Source organism: Pseudophryne corroboree, chromosome 7 (assembly GCF_028390025.1).
Source record: "Pseudophryne corroboree isolate aPseCor3 chromosome 7, aPseCor3.hap2, whole genome shotgun sequence".
Lineage (NCBI taxonomy): Eukaryota > Metazoa > Chordata > Amphibia > Anura > Myobatrachidae > Pseudophryne > Pseudophryne corroboree.
This window is the reverse complement of record NC_086450.1, coordinates 71,044,210-71,061,563: the sequence shown is the minus strand read 5'-3', so window position 1 is coordinate 71,061,563 and position 17,354 is coordinate 71,044,210. Positions and strand designations below refer to the sequence as shown.

Here is a 17,354-nt window from a genome sequence, read left to right as displayed (position 1 = left end):
CACTCCCCCGTTTCTCCAGCCACTCCTGCGTTTTTTCCGGAAACGGTAGCGTTTTTTCCCACACGCCCATAAAACGGCCTGTTTCCGCCCAGTAACACCCATTTCCTGTCAATCACACTACGATCGCCTGAGCGAAGAAAAAGCCGTGAGTAAAAATCCAAACTTCATAGCAAATTTACTTGGCGCAGTCGCAGTGCGGACATTGCGCATGCGCACTAAGCGGAAAAACGCTGCGATGCGAAGAAATTTTCCGAGCGAACGACTCGGAATGAGGGCCCATGTTGGGAAGTATGCAATCAGTGAATATGTTCTATCAGTGTACTGTTGATCAGACAATGGGGGTAATTCAGAGTTGATCGCAGCAGCAAATTTGTTAGTAGGTGGGCAAAACCATGTGCACTGCAGGGGGAGCATATATAACATGTGCAGTGAGAGTTAGATTTGAGTTGGGTGTGTTCAAACTGAAATCTAAATTGCAGTGTAAAAATAAAGCAGGCAGTATTTACCCTGCACAGAAACAAAATAACCAAACCCACCCAAATCTAACGCTCTCTGCAAATGTTATATCTGCCACACCTGCAGTGCACATGGTTTTGCCCAACTGCTAACAAATTTGTTGCTGCGATCAACTCTGTTGCAATATTGCCAGTCTTCATCCACTATTACTTTCTGGATGTGGCCACTCAATGTAATTCCGGCATACCAGAGATGTGCCCCTGGGTAGATACGAGGAGTTGGCTGGAGCAATATTGGGTGAGATGTATTAAGCCTGGAGAAGTGATAAAGCAGTGATAAGTGAAAGGTGATAACGCACCAGCCAATCAGCTCCAATATATGATTGGCTGGTGCGTTATCACCCTGCACTTATCACTGCTTTATCACTTCTCCAGGCTAAATACATCTGCCCCATTGTCACTTGCTGAGTATGGAGTACACACACTGTTGGATTATTAAAATGAGTAAAAGCGGAGAAGAGGGAGCATATTTAGGAGAATTACTTGCTTTGTGCAGTGTCCCACACCCATTGTCACTCTGGAAAAGAGTTTTGTGCCAGCTCTCAGCTTGTGAAGACCCAGATTTTATGGCACCCAATAGCACTTTTTTGTGCTTTGTCCAATATAAAAATGCACCAGACTCACTTACAGGTTTTATATAATAAAGATCTGATGTCCACTTAGTTTTGTGAGTTGATTTATGTGCCCACTCGTGATTAATTTAAGAAATGACGCTGAGCCAGTTACAGACTGGTGGCATCAATTGGACCAGGTATTTTTTTACGGAAAAGGGGGTGTGGCCATGAGTCACATGGGCGTGGTAACAGGTCATGGGGCATGACCATGCAGCATGGGGGCGTGCCATAAGTCATGGGAACGTGATCTTCTCATCATGCCGGCTAATCCGGCCCATCAGAAGACTGTTTCTTCTGGCAGATATTTAGACTTCTTACAGTATGTCGGTCCTCATTCCGAGTTAATCAGTAGCTGCTGTTGTTAGCTGCGTAGCGATCAGTTAAAAAAATGGCTATTCTGCGCATGCATATGCTCCGCAATGCGCACGTGCGTCGTACGGGTACGAAGTGCTTTGTGGCTTTGCACAGGTTCTAATGACGATTCCAAACGCACAGCCGAACGCAACTAGATTGACAGGAAGTGGGAGTTTCTGGGTGGCAACTGACCGTTTTCTGGGAGTGTTTGGAAAAACGCAGGCGTGGCTGGGCGGGTATCTGACGTCACTACCGTGTCACTCGTCGCAGCAATCATCGCACAGAATAAGTAACTACAGAGCTGGTCTTGTTTTGCACAAAATGTGTTTGCAGCCACTCGGCTGCACAGGCGTTCACACTTCTGCAAAGCGAAAATACACTGCCCCGTGGGCGGCGACAATGTGTTTGCACGACTGCTAAAAGTAGCTAGCGAGCGATCAACTCGGAATGAGGGCCGTCATAACAATGTTAGATATTTCTGCCTTCCCACAAACCCAGGTCCACGTGACCATTACGCGACACCTGTAAATGGCCCAGGCTTATTATCTAGGTGCACTGGTGCTAAAAACCAAAGATGATCTGAACAGGGGAGGATTAAGTGAGGAGGAGGCACATGTGCAGCCTCCATGCAGGGCCACCATCACTCGCTAGTAGTGTACTGTGCATGAGCTGATCTACCATTTTTACAGTGATCTCCTTGGTGTCAATAGACAGGTAAGTATTATCAATGGGTGCACTGTGTGCACGGTGAGCCGCCCATTGCACAACCTGCACCCATTATAGATACGCCAATGGCTATAACGCTATAAGGGAATGAGTGAGCCATACGGTAACTAGGGGAGAACGAGCGGGCAGCACCAAGGCTGTCCCATGGTTACTGCATGTGCCCTGCAGTGTAGGGTGCCCGGAAGTGGCAGGCACCCGGCTGCTTGTTCAGCTGCCCAGAGCATCCTAATGACACATGTTTAGGTCATGTCATTATGTCACGCGTTCAGGTGGTGGTACAAAATAGCCTTGCTCCAACACTGAGTGTACTAGTTACACCGTGGGAGAAAATAACACAGTCACAGTATACAACTATACTATAGTCATTGATACGGTTATAGTAGGGGTCTCAACTTCACTCCTCAAGTACCCCCAACAGGTCATGTTTTCTGGATTTCATTAATTATTAAACATGTGCCTAATAGCGTAGTGTCTGCTGCATAGTGATATAAACAAAAAGTGTTGTTAGTGAACGCGTACAAAGAATATGCGTAAATCTGCTTTTCTGTCAGTAATGGGGTTTTCTTCCTTTTATGGTCAATCGGAGGACTTCCAGGTGTTTCAGTGGGTGTATGGTGCTCTTAGAAGACATCTCATAGAAGAGATTGTTACAATAAACAAAAGAGAACACAATAGTATAATATTGCCAAATGTTCTTTGGGCCTGACGGGGTGAGGTATAAACCACAAAGTGTCAGCGTGCTAGATGTGCGTACAAGGCAAATAGTCTGCTGTTCCTTTAAATACCATGTCTCATGGATGGGTCAGCTTAGCAGCAGCGCATGTGGGTATATACATATATCCACAATGTGTAGTATATTTTTATAAAATGTTATAATACTCATATTTTTGGTACGCATGCACCACTTTCTTTTTTATACCACCAGCCAGAAGATACTACACTATAGTGCCCGTTCCATCTCTAACCACCCATAAAGAGACAGGGGACTTAATTTAAAAAAGTTTTTTTTTTTAGCCTAGTTTTCTTTATGTAACGGTCTCATCCATATTTGCATAATTTTTTATGTACAATTATTGTGCCCAAACTAAGGGTGTAATGCCGCCCGAGTTCAGCGGCTGTGCGGGATACCGGACGAACTCAGACATTTTTTAAAAGAGGCAATCACTTACAAGGCAAAACCATTTCAAAGGGACTTTTTCAACTGTAAAAAAACTGCAGCGCAACACAACTGATGACAGAAACATGTAAAACTGCAAACGGGTATGTGTGCATTGGATAGAAAGGGGCATATTAACATGTCTGTTAAAGGATAGTAAACCACTTTGTCGGATGTTCAATTTGCCCCGAAGAGACATTGGGAGTAAAAACCCCAGATGTTTCTTTGGGTGCTGCGGTCGGGCTATTCGATTAGCTCAGCCAGTAAAACGTGCTTTTACACCCGTAAACACACATATTCAGTGAAACCTGTCTGTTAACGGGTGAAATAGCCCCGTTTTCGGAAGAAAACGGGTCTGTTATTGGGGATTTTGCTTCGCCTGCTGGAGGCAGGTGAAACAAAATCCTAGATAAGCCAGGGCACGCGCCGGCTTATAAGGGCCAATTAGATAGCCCCCCCCATCCCGGCGAAACTTATCACCCGACGGGGATAATTGAATATCCCGGCTTGTGTCAATGCCAATGAATATAAGGCCTAGAATGGCACATATAATAAAATCACTAATTGTAACTGGGCCATTTAAATTCTATATATTGAATGAAGTGAAGTAAAGGATTATGTATAGGACCTGTACACCTAAGTACGTCAAATACTGTGTATTAAAATGAATAAAGTTATTAACAAGTGAGAGGGTGGAAGAGTAACGGGTACTCTGGGGACTAGGAGACACACAGACACGTGACAGTGACAGTACCAGGGCCCAAAATGTTTATTGGAGCCTCTGGTTATTAAACCATCCTTATGTCCTTATGTTATTGTGAAAGAGCCAGTAGTCTCCATTTGTGACATGTCATCTCTATTTATACCCTGCAGACAATGAGCACTAGATTAGAATTTACATCCCACAACTGGTCTAACTAAAACACAACTTTACAGTATGCCACAATAACTGTATCACACCTCTGTGACTGTAGGTATTATCGCTGTGATCGCAACCTTGCATGGAATGCCGGAGCCTTGCACTACAGTGACGAAGTCAAGTTAATCAAGTCCCTGACCAATTTGCCCCAAGGCCGGGACGCCCTGAAGAAGGAAGTTGATAATGTGGAGTACATCGGCAAAGGGACCCACACTGACTGTGCCATCAAAAGGGGCATTGAGGAGATCATGATTGGGTTAGTATAACAGTCAGTAAACGTCTATTACTTCTAGGTAGGATTTTTTATTTTAAATGTTTTGTGTCTCGAAAAAATCTTCCGTACGCAACATGGGTAGATTTTGTTCTGTTCGATTGACATCCAACACGATTCTCACCTGATAGGGGGTCTCACCAGTCCGATAACAAGTACCTAGTTGTGGTGACAGATGGCCATCCCCTGGAAGGATACAAGGAGCCCTGCGGAGGTCTAGAAGATGCATCTAATGAAGCCAAAAACCTAAACATTAAAATCTTCTCTGTCGCCATCTCACCAAACCACCTGGTAAGTTATATACGATAGCACAGCACCTGGAGAGAGCAATATTTCCACAGGATGCGCAAATTATATATGACCTCCTCTCTGGTTATGTCTACAGGAACCACGTCTCGGTGTCATCGCCTTCGATCCAAACTACCGACGGAACTTCACAGCCACCAGTGTTACCGGCCTGTCCAGTCAGGAGATGGAAAGCACCATTGATACCATTATAGAAACCATTGTAAGTAATACGTGTGTCCTAAATATATTGTAAGCATTTATATAAATCTGTTTTGCTAGCCAGAAGAAATTAGAAAATGTTTCCTTTGTTCTCTGTCATTTGGATTCTATACACCTGAACACAAGTCACTCTAAACAGAATGGTTTAGTGTGACAGACTAACTATGCTATGTGACACATCACATAGGTAGGAAGATGTAATGTAATAAGCTCCACCCACTTGTATGAGTGTGTGGAACCACTGGTTGGATTTATAGTGTATTAAATTGCACATAAGACTATAGCTTTTTAATGTATATTGGGCCTGATTCATATCTGTAAGGATTGCACAGCTGCAAGGAAGAAGGCTGTGCAATTCTGTGTCATTGAAATACTAATGCAGCCGGAGGCGGGGATCCGAGTGCTGTCGATGGTTTTAGGCACCGGCCAGCCTAAGTAATCTAAAGCTTACTCATGCTGGTGGTTGGATCTGGATATCTGGGTCCATTAAGTGTGCGTCCGATGACACAGACCCTGAACCTGACGCATCCCAGTTTTGAAGAACGGTGTCAGGTCCCGCACCCCCCAAATGCCGTAACATACCAATCATGCTGTGGTTGACAGAGGGCTGCAAGCCACAAGACCCGTTCTGCACATGCGCACAATGGGCCTTGCGTCTGTGCAGACCCCCAGACATCATATTTGTGTAAATATAAATTAGGCCCATAGTGTGAAGTTTGAAATGATTGCAAAAGAACAGCAATCATAAGAAAGCACTCTGTAGTACATTGACCCATGGTTTGTGGCATGGGCAGTGTGGCTGGTTTTAAGGTACTGTGGATAGCCAGTTGGTGGCTCTTGGATGATAAATATTACTCATGCAATCAAAGGTATTTTAAGATACCGGCATAAGCCCCCTGCTCAGCCCTGCCCTCCACTTCTGCTGGACCCGCCCCCTCTTTGCCATCCACCCACACACACACATGCTCCATCATGGTTCTGTCCCCTTCACTGTCCTGACTCCTGACCCATCCCCCCAGTCGCCTCCCACTGCCCTCCTCTCCCCTCTCACTCCCTTACTTACCCTGGTGGCCTGTCCTGCTTTCCTGAAATCTGTCCCGTTTCCCTCATAGTAGGAGCCATTGGAGCCTACGTCCTGGATTCCGCAGGATGCTCATTGAGAAAATGGGACAGACCTCCTGCAATTATTATATAGATATATTGTAGTACTATGTATTTCAGCAACAGAGGGTCATTTTTTTCTTAATATTTGTATTGCATGTTATCCATACTTACCTACATTTTATTTCTCCTCACGGGGGGGAGGGGGCAGTGCGGTGACATCATTAAGCCACGCTCCCACACAGGGAAAATGCTGTGATTCACAGGTGTGCAGGTAGGGGGCGGGGCTAAAGTGATGCAAATTGTGCCATTTTAGGCCCGCCCCCACCCCACGGACCTACACATGCCAGAGATTATCTCTCCGTCCTGCCCGCTTCACTAAGGTGCAGGCAGGATGCGGGAGATCTGACTGCTCTTCTGGGGGTGCGGTGGTCTACTCCAAAAATCGGAAGCCTTCCGCAACTTCCGGGAGAGTAGGCAAGTATGAAGTTATCTGGTAACAGGTATTTGTTTTCAGTATTTAGAAGTCTTGTTATTGGGTACTCAGTAATGACCAGGTAATACTGCTGCAGCATTGTGTGATGCTTCAATAATCTATATTCTTTCTTTCTTTCTTTCTTTCTTTCTTTCTTTCTTTCTTTCTTTCTTTCTTTTTCAGATTGCTAATGGTGAACAAGAGGTAAGTGTCACAAAACGTAATCTAAAGTATAAAAGTATATGTGAATCATTACATATAGTAATATACATGACAGCCCTGTATGACAACATGATAACGCTACTCTCTCTCTTCTCTCACTATTGCAGTGCTGCACCTATGAGTGTCAGGTAAGGTGTTCATACAAGCAGGGTGCTATAAGTGGTCTGTGGGGGGGTGTTCTGCAATGCACTATTTCACCGCGCAGATAAAGTTATTAAGAGCAGCCATCGCCATTACATGGGCTTCTTACAAACCTAGATTGGATGCCGACAGCTGTAATGTGTTTCAACAATTCTCAAGGACTTTCTTTTTTTTCTTTTTGTATAACAATTTTTATTGTAACATTGTCAAAGAGTCTCATATCAATAACAAAATAGCTTACATCATTTTAGTCGTCAGCAAGACTCTTAAGTATAGGATACATGGTACGAGCAAAAATTCAATGTCAACAAAGATTTTTTTCTTTTTAGAACAGATAGGAGTAAAAATAGGGGGCAGATGTATTAACCTGGAGAGGGGATAAAGAAGTGATAAAGCAGTGATAAGCGCAAGGTGATAACGCACCAGCCAATCATAACAGATTTGAAAAATTACAGTTAGGAGCTGACTGGCTGGTGCGTTATCACCTCTCACTTATCACCGTTTTATCCCTTCTCCAGCAGGGACGGATCTAGACTTTTCTTTAGGGGGGGCGGTTTACTGTTTAATCTTGACTCCTCCCTCTACAGTCCCAACTCCTCCCATCTGCAATCCTAACTCCTCCTCTCTCAATTCTGACTGAACTTTTTGAGTGAGACTGAGATAGAGCTTCGTGATTGTTCTATGTACATGTGACTGTGCTATGGGGTAATTGTATTTATTAGCCCTAGTACCCACACACCAGCAAGTGAGGAGCAAATGCTCTGTAACCCTTGCTCTCCTGGCTCCTCTGTGCTGCTGTGGTATAAGCTGCAGCACATCGTTCTGCCTCAGGCTCTCCCAGGAGAGCTCTCTTCTGCTCAAAAGTGGGCGTGGCTATGACTGTGTTTGGGGGGGCGGTCGCCCCCTTCGCCCCCCCCCTAGATCCGGCCCTGTTCTCCAGGCTTAGTACATCTGCTCCAGGGTGAGAAAAGAACAGGGATTGAGGATAGGAATGGGAGAAGAGTTGGGGGAAACAAGAGGAGATATATACTATTAAGCACCAGATTCCACATGACATTATCAACAATAAAGATACCTAAGGCATCGTCTGACAGGTTCAGTTTATGACGTATATTGAAAACGAAGCAAAGAATGTCAATATGGGTGTATTAATCATATAAAAATATAATAATATACATATTACCACAGCTCAAAATTATACATAGGCATAAAGACATAAGGAGATAGATAGTACAAAGGTAAGTGTCAGGTCTGGGTGTTTTTGTGAATCCGTTAACCCGGGACCAACCACAGGTGTAGGTGCTGGGCTATGAAGAAAGCAGGGAGGACGAAGAAAGTTCCGATTCATATATTTATTCAAAATAACAATTCAGTAAAGAGTTAACTGACAAGTTGTTAATCATCATATTATACTGAAGTATTGCAGGAATAATATGCAAGAGAAAACTCAAAAATACATAAAAGAAATGTTCATGGAAACATATGCAAAACAAGCTGATGAATAAATGTTGGATTGTCCAAATATAAACGAGCTTTGATGCTGAACTGCAGAATATGATTAACTGGATAATGCAGACATGAAGAGATAACTGTAAGGATTTGCAATGGAGTTTTGAGAGTTAACTGAGAGACTGTGAAGAATTATCCTTGTTATGACAACATAGCAAATATAAACAAGCTTTGATGCTGAACTGCAGAATGTTATTAACTGGATAATGCAGACATGAAGAGATAACTGTAAGGATTTGCAATGGAGTTTTGAGAGTTAACTGAGAGACTGAAGAATTATCCTTGTTATGACAACATAGCAAATATAAACAAGCTTTGATGCTGAACTGCAGATTGTGTTTAACTGGTTAATGCAGACATGGAGAATTAACTGTAAGAATTGGCAATGGAGCTTTGAGAGTTAACTGAGAGACTGTGATGAATTATCCTTGTAATGACAACATAGCAAATAAAAGTACTGAATTGGGTTACTTGCGGGTTCCGGAGATCACTGTGAAACTGTAGTAGAAGACAAGGTGATGAATGGGTTAAATGCAGAGCTGAACAAACGAACAGCTGAGAGAAACAGAATCCTCCAGACTTTGAATGATAGGCAGACTGACAAGGTAACCTCATGCAGGACACTGGGAATCCAACTATTTCCAATAGGAGTGCAATTAACTGACAGCACAGCGGAGAGCCGGTGGATCTTTCAGCAGTGAAGGCTGCAGACGGACCTCTGGGAACGGAGGCGATATCTGGACCACGGGAATCACACAGGAATGCATGGAGAGAGCTCAGAGCTAGAGCACAGCTTTGATACAACAAAGCACTGGCCCAGAGTAACATAATCCCAGCCTACTTAAAGGCAGCACAAGCACGGGATTGGCTTACACCTGCCCACAGGTGTTTTCACAAGTGCTCTGTATTAGCTATTTGGTCTCCAACATGGCCACCTCCTATACAGCAGACACACCGCAGTGCCTTAGGCCATTTGGTCCCCACACTCACAGTTCCCAGACTCTGCATTACCTGTGCCATTGATCACGCCGTGTCCCCACACGGGCGCACAGCACCGCGAGCAACCGCACTGGCAACGGATGAACCCCAGAACCCGCAGAGGTAAGAGACCGGTTCGTGACAGTACCCCCTCCTCTAAGGGTGGTCTCCGAACACCTTTGAACCTTAGCAGGATTTTTGGAGAAGTATTTCTGTACCAGTCTTGGAGCATGAACATCTTCAGAGAAAACCCAGGATCTTTCCTCTGGACCGTAACCCTTCCAGTCGACCAGAAACTGTAAATGTCCATATCGGGAACGTGAGTCCACAATCTCTTTAACTTCAAATTCCTCATTCTGCAAAGAGTGAACTTTAGGAGATTTGGACTGGGTAGTACGGAACTTATTGAGAATCAAAGGCTTCAGTAAAGATGTATGAAAGGCGTTAGGAATTCTCAAAGACGGTGGCAACTTGACTTTGTATGACACAGGGTTGAGTACCTTAACAATGGGAAATGGACCAATAAACTTGGGAGCAAATTTCTTAGAAGGAACTTTGAACTTGAGATTGCGCGTAGAAATCCAAACTTGGTCTCCCACTTTGTAACTCGGTACAGCTTTACGTTTTCTATCTGCAAAAGATTTATAACGAGCGGAAGTTTTGACCAAGGACTTACGTACACAACTCCAGATGCTAGATAGACGTTGAAGCTCTTGATCTGCTGCTGGAACCTCTAGGGCTGGCAATGGATGAAACTCTGGTGGAGAACTTCTTGGACTCTTATGTTGGGCACATTTAGGACATGCTGCTATAAACTCTTGGACATCGGCTTTGAGACGTGGCCACCAATAAGACTGTTGAATAAATTTGAGAGTCTTTAGAACCCCAGGATGACCCATGAAGGAAGAGGAGTGAGCCCAGGTAAGCAGCCGTTTTCGAAGACTTGTGGCGACAAAGGTCTTGCCAGGCGGAGGAACTGGAGAGGTTCGAGTCATTAAGAAGGACGTAGGATTCACAATGGCTTGATTCGTGGTAGCATCATTTAATTCAGAAGAAGCAAAGGACCGGGAAAGGGCATCTGCCTTTTTGTTCTGAGACCCTGGACGATAGGTGAGTTTGAAATCAAATCGTGAGAAGAAAAGCGCCCATCGAGCTTGTCGTGGATTCAAACACTGAGCTGACTGCAGATACAGAAGATTCTTATGATCAGTATAAACTGTAATGCGATGTTGTGCTCCTTCTAGAAGGTATCTCCACTCCTCAAATGCCAACTTGATGGCAAGTAACTCTTGCTCACCGATTGCATAATTACGTTCTGCCGGGAGGAACTTACGGGAGAAATATCCGCAGGGATGGACCTTTTTATCTTCAAAGACTTGTGACAACACAGCTCCTACTGCTTCTGTAGATGCATGCACCTCTAGTAGAAAGGGATGATTCAAATCAGGCTGTCGAAGAATGGGGGCTGACACAAAGGCTTGCTTTAAATCAGAGAAGGCTTTGATTGCTTCAGAAGACCAGTTCGTAGGATTTGCTCCCTTGCGAGTTAGGGCTGTGATAGGAGCAGCTAACGTAGAATAATTCTTAATGAATCTCCTATAGAAATTAGCAAAGCCAAGAAATCGCTGAATCCCCTTGAGAGTTGTAGGAGTGGACCAATCCCGGATAGCTCGCGTCTCTGGGATGGATAGCGGATGAATTTGTCCCCTAGGAGGGGTCTTGCCCGGAACCAGGACGACTGGGCAGTCCCATTCACGATGAGGAGGTAGAGAGTCTGCTGCTTGCTTACTGGAAACATCCGCAAGGGATTGATACACCGGAGGTAGATCGGAAAGGCTAATTGACCGAAGAGGTACAATTGTAGCTACACAGTCCTTGGTACAAGATTTACCCCATGAAAGGACTTCCATGGTTTGCCAATTAAGTTGAGGATTATGTTTCTGCAGCCAAGGTAAACCAAGTATCACATCTTGAGAGGCTTTGGGAATCACGTAGAAGGAGAGGTATTCGGAATGGAGCTCACCAACTTTCATCTTGAGACATACGGTTCGATGAGTAATTATACCATCTGGAATTCGACTTCCATCCACTGCTGTAACAGCAACTGCTGCTTCCAGGGGCATGGTTTGAACTTTAGACCGTATGACAAAGGCTGAGGAGATGAAGTTCTTGGCTGCCCCGGAATCTAGGAGGACTGAAACTTTCACTGTAGAACTTGGAACTTCTAATTGAATAGACAAGGTTGGCTCTTTCCCAGAACGTGATTCTAAAGTAACTCCTAGCTTAACCTCTCTTGAATAAGCTAGGAGGCGAGAGTTTCCCGGTCAGAGTTTGCAGAATTTAACTAAATGTTCGGAGGACCCACAGTACATGCAGAGGTTACCCTGTCGACGACGAAGTCGTTCCTCCTCTGTGAGGCGAGAGTGCCCAATCTGCATAGGTTCTTCAGTCATTACTGGAGACTGTGATGAAGAATCTTGTCGAGGTCTAGGATGATCACGTGGACTGGATCGCTCTGCCCTGGATTTCTCTAAACATCGCTCCCTGTAACGTAGATCAAGTTTGTTACAGAGAGAAATCAATTCATCCAGTTTAATTGGCACATCCCGGATAGTTAAATCATCCTTGATTCTTTCTGAAAGTCCATTCCAAAACGCGGCGATCAGGGCCTCCTCATTCCAGTTTAACTCTGAAGACAACGTGCGAAACTGAATAATATATTGACTGACAGGACGTAAACCTTGACGTAGACGGAGAATCTCCAAGGATGCTGAGGTGGTCCTGCCTGGTTCGTCAAAGATTCTCCGGAAGGAAGATACGAACTCTTTGTAATTAGAGAGGATAGGATCACCTCTCTCCCATAATGGTGATGCCCACTCCAGAGCCTGACCGGAGAGGAGGGCAATAATATATGCAACCTTAGAACGAGCTGATGGGAAACTGGCAGACATCAGTTCAAACTGAATCTCGCATTGATTCAGGAATCCTCTGCAAAGTTTTGGAGTTCCGTCAAACTTACTCGGAGAGGGTAACTGCAAGCGGGACGTAGGCAGCGTCACAGGAGAAGCTGTAGTGGTAACTGGGACATCTGGGGTTGGAATCTGGACTTGGAACGTTTTAATAGCCGTATGAAGAGTCTCTAAACGGTCTGCCATAGTTTGCATAAACTGCACTATTTGTGTCTGTATAGACTCCTGGTTTTCCAGACGGGAAAGGATATCTGACGTAGCACCGCCTCCTGCGAATTGGTCACTTGACGGATCCATGTGGCCAGTGCTTACTGTCAGGTCTGGGTGTTTTTGTGAATCCGTTAACCCGGGACCAACCACAGGTGTAGGTGCTGGGCTATGAAGAAAGCAGGGAGGACGAAGAAAGTTCCGATTCATATATTTATTCAAAATAACAATTCAGTAAAGAGTTAACTGACAAGTTGTTAATCATCATATTATACTGAAGTATTGCAGGAATAATATGCAAGAGAAAACTAAAAAATACATAAAAGAAATGTTCATGGAAACATATGCAAAACAAGCTGATGAATAAATGTTGGATTGTCCAAATATAAACGAGCTTTGATGCTGAACTGCAGAATATGATTAACTGGATAATGCAGACATGAAGAGATAACTGTAAGGATTTGCAATGGAGTTTTGAGAGTTAACTGAGAGACTGTGAAGAATTATCCTTGTTATGACAACATAGCAAATATAAACAAGCTTTGATGCTGAACTGCAGAATGTTATTAACTGGATAATGCAGACATGAAGAGATAACTGTAAGGATTTGCAATGGAGTTTTGAGAGTTAACTGAGAGACTGAAGAATTATCCTTGTTATGACAACATAGCAAATATAAACAAGCTTTGATGCTGAACTGCAGATTGTGTTTAACTGGTTAATGCAGACATGGAGAATTAACTGTAAGAATTGGCAATGGAGCTTTGAGAGTTAACTGAGAGACTGTGATGAATTATCCTTGTAATGACAACATAGCAAATAAAAGTACTGAATTGGGTTACTTGCGGGTTCCGGAGATCACTGTGAAACTGTAGTAGAAGACAAGGTGATGAATGGGTTAAATGCAGAGCTGAACAAACGAACAGCTGAGAGAAACAGAATCCTCCAGACTTTGAATGATAGGCAGACTGACAAGGTAACCTCATGCAGGACACTGGGAATCCAACTATTTCCAATAGGAGTGCAATTAACTGACAGCACAGCGGAGAGCCGGTGGATCTTTCAGCAGTGAAGGCTGCAGACGGACCTCTGGGAACGGAGGCGATATCTGGACCACGGGAATCACACAGGAATGCACGGAGAGAGCTCAGAGCTAGAGCACAGCTTTGATACAACAAAGCACTGGCCCAGAGTAACATAATCCCAGCCTACTTAAAGGCAGCACAAGCACGGGATTGGCTTACACCTGCCCACAGGTGTTTTCACAAGTGCTCTGTATTAGCTATTTGGTCTCCAACATGGCCACCTCCTATACAGCAGACACACCGCAGTGCCTTAGGCCATTTGGTCCCCACACTCACAGTTCCCAGACTCTGCATTACCTGTGCCATTGATCACGCCGTGTCCCCACACGGGCGCACAGCACCGCGAGCAACCGCACTGGCAACGGATGAACCCCAGAACCCGCAGAGGTAAGAGACCGGTTCGTGACAGTAAGAAGAGACTTGTAAGAAGAGACAACTCCACTTATCAATTTGGCGCAACATAAACCATGTGGTGGATTCAAATATCTTCACAATATATGACTGAATTGTGTCAGGCAGGGTCACAATATAGGGATCCCATTTCTTGTAAAAGCGTTGAACCCCCTTTTTTAAATCGGAAGAAGTATCTCTTTGATCATAATAAATTAGATCGAGGAGAATAGCTTTAACATCACTGACTAAGCGTGCGGTTTTATCTAACCATTTGCGAAGAATTGTCTTTTTGGCTACTGTGACTATTATTGTCAGGATAGGAAGTAGGTTCGTTATGTTAAAGTCAGTTTTCCATCTGTTAAAGTTGGCACATAACAGTGGCATAGGATGGAATGATAAGTATAGATTGAAAGTCTGGTTAATGAATGATAGAATCTTATACCAGAATCGACGGATCTTAGGGCAAGACCACATGTTATGGATAAAATCTGCATGTGAGGCCTTACATTTCGGCAAAGACCAGGTTCCTCTGGAAATATATGACTTCTCTGTATTTGTGAGACATATGCCCTGTTAATAAATGTAAAATGTACTTCTTGTAACATGGAGGAACCTAAAGCTTTCAATATTTTAGCAATTGGAGAGATAATTATTTGGCCCAATTTAAATAAGTAGGACCCCATAACTTAGATTTCTTGCTACTAAGTCGGAGTACAAAAGCCTGATTCGAAATATGTTTATGCTTAATTAATAGAAGAGAGAATCAAGTTTATTTGCAACCGTGGAGTTTGTAACTAAAGAGGAGGGCGGTTTTCAAGGACCTTCTTTTAATATTGTCTTCTTTCTTCCTTAGCCTTCCCGTGGAATTCCAGGACCACTAGGTCCCCCAGGGGAAGAGGTAAGGGGTATAACAAGGAGGGTAGTAGAAATCCAAAAGTGACCAAATTTTCCTTACATCTTACTGTCTGTGCATCTTTAGGGAGAAACTGGTAAGACAGGACTTCCCGGAGACCGTGGACCACCTGGAGACCCTGTGAGTACATTTCCTAGAGCTAATGCTGAATAGTGTTTATACCCTATGGCTGGAACATATAAATCGAACCTTGTGTGTGTCTTTCTGCAGGGCCGTCAAGGTGACATTGGACCTGTGGGATATCAGGGAATGAAGGTACGATCTCTGTACTGTACCTGTAACCCATCGCTGTAGATGATTCATTGATCAGGTCCTTAATCTGTGTTTTATTCTCTACCTCTGTAGGGTGACCAAGGTGTCAGAGGAGAAAAGGTGAGTTGGGCACAGGGAGTCCTTCGCTATCCACACTTTATCCCGGAAAGAGTCCTCCACCTATATTTGTAGCTGAAGGGGAAGGGTAACTGTATGGAACCAAGCAGAGACCTTGAGGATTTGTATGTGAAAGCCCTCAATGTGTCTGCTGAGAAACAATAGTTTTCCATTTGTGGCTTGTAGTAGAGGTCATAATCTAGGGGGTCTATTGAATAACTAAAGATTAACATCCCTACTGATTTACAGTGTAATCCGTTATGATTGATTTACTCATTGTCCTGTTTTTTTTGTTTCTGACAGGGTGGAAGAGGAGCAAAGGGGTCAAAAGTAAGTATTCCCAGCCTTCACGCAGTAGTTTACACTGCATGTCCCTCCTCAGTTTCATAATTAAGCATTAATATGATCTTTATATTGCCATCTAAACCAGTATTTCCATTGTTGCCCATCTCTGTTTGAATGCTATGTCCTACACACTGTTGATATGAATGTGGTTATAACCATAAAGATATACAACATACTTATCTACTGAAACAGAACACAAGGGAAGAGGAGATGGCTGAAAATTTGGTCAAAATTTGATTGACGATTACGTTTCTTTCAAATGATTAAAGTTAGTGTGGTGATGGACAACAAGAATGGACACATTAAACAAGACACTCATGCTTCCCAAACTCTGTCATTGGGGTACAACTCTCCAAGATTAGACACACCTGGATGGGCAATGCCAAATGCCCTGATGGGACAATCATATATCATTAGCTGAGGAGAGTGCACTCAACTAAGGAATAACTAACACATCATCTTTGCAGCCATTCTTACCGCCACCACAACGAGACACAAAAAGAGCACGCAAAAAGGGATGGAGGGTTTCCAGCAGGCAAGAGGAGGGATGATTGACAGAGATCACTCAGGTGACCCTGCAAAATCCATGCCCTAAGCTGTGATAGGCTGCCACTCTACAACCTCATCACCAAATGACTATATACAGGGAAAAGCACTAACATCATTAACAACATTATGGCTTCATTTTGCTCTAGCTTATTCAGCCCTGTGCATCCAATCTGTGATTCCTCAGTCATCCAACATCAGCCTTTGTAACTTGATCACTGGGACAACTGGTAGCAACAATAGCCCCTTTAGTTTCTCATTGTTGCCATCCAACAGCGACTATGAACAAGTCCCATAACCTTAATAAAGACTACAATACAAAATGTGATTTCAAGTAGCATACAACCATAGGCTGTTAGTTTAAGGTGAGATTGTTAAGAACAAGGTCTGTGAACCCCAACTAGTACCGGAACAGCATCCATAATGTGATTGTATTTTTACCATGTATCTTAAAACCTGCCTACCAACCATGAACTGGAGTAATATACTGTATACCAGTAGCCACCAGTTCACAGAATTCTCTCCATGTTTTTCTGTTGCTTGGGGCCGGATGTAATTACGCCTGCATTCAGCGGCTGTGCAGAATGCCGGCTGAACTCTGTCGTCATTGTATCCAGCCATTAGCCCGGAGTCCAACATTTCATTATCACTTTACCAAACTACCTATTCAAAGTATAACTTTTCCTTTCCTTCCCTTAATGCCCCCCCCACACAATCAATCAATCAATCAATCAATCAATCAACCCTGCAGTTATAGCCTTTTTCTTGCCTCACATTAATACTTTTGTGCTTAACCTTATTAATATAGGACCTTCTTCCAATGGTTTCCCTAAATTTTGTATGTATTTTCTAAAGGTTCTATATTTTTATTTTTTTTACAGGGTGACAAAGGAAAGAGAGGAATCGATGGTATTGATGGACAGAAAGTGAGTATTAATTACATGTCTACACAATGAGAGTCACTAGCGTAAACTAGCTTGTTGGCTTTGAGGAGCCTTTTTGTCCCTGTTGCGATGTAATCAGGCTGCCGTTCAGTGCT

The 17,354-nt window shown here is 43.7% G+C and overlaps 1 protein-coding gene across 1 annotated transcript in view; it reads left to right on the top strand.

Moving 5' to 3' along the window:
• The window catches only part of COL6A1 (collagen type VI alpha 1 chain), an 80,848-nt gene that overhangs the window by 5,894 nt on the left and 57,600 nt on the right, over nt 1–17,354 (top strand). Inside the window, exons 3-13 of the mRNA XM_063933282.1 lie at nt 4,340–4,540; nt 4,687–4,846; nt 4,941–5,063; nt 6,822–6,842; nt 6,968–6,988; nt 14,996–15,040; nt 15,122–15,175; nt 15,266–15,310; nt 15,401–15,427; nt 15,728–15,754; nt 17,197–17,241. Of these exons, the coding sequence (XP_063789352.1) occupies nt 4,340–4,540; nt 4,687–4,846; nt 4,941–5,063; nt 6,822–6,842; nt 6,968–6,988; nt 14,996–15,040; nt 15,122–15,175; nt 15,266–15,310; nt 15,401–15,427; nt 15,728–15,754; nt 17,197–17,241 (769 nt within the window). The remainder of the gene's footprint in view (nt 1–4,339; nt 4,541–4,686; nt 4,847–4,940; nt 5,064–6,821; nt 6,843–6,967; nt 6,989–14,995; nt 15,041–15,121; nt 15,176–15,265; nt 15,311–15,400; nt 15,428–15,727; nt 15,755–17,196; nt 17,242–17,354) is intronic.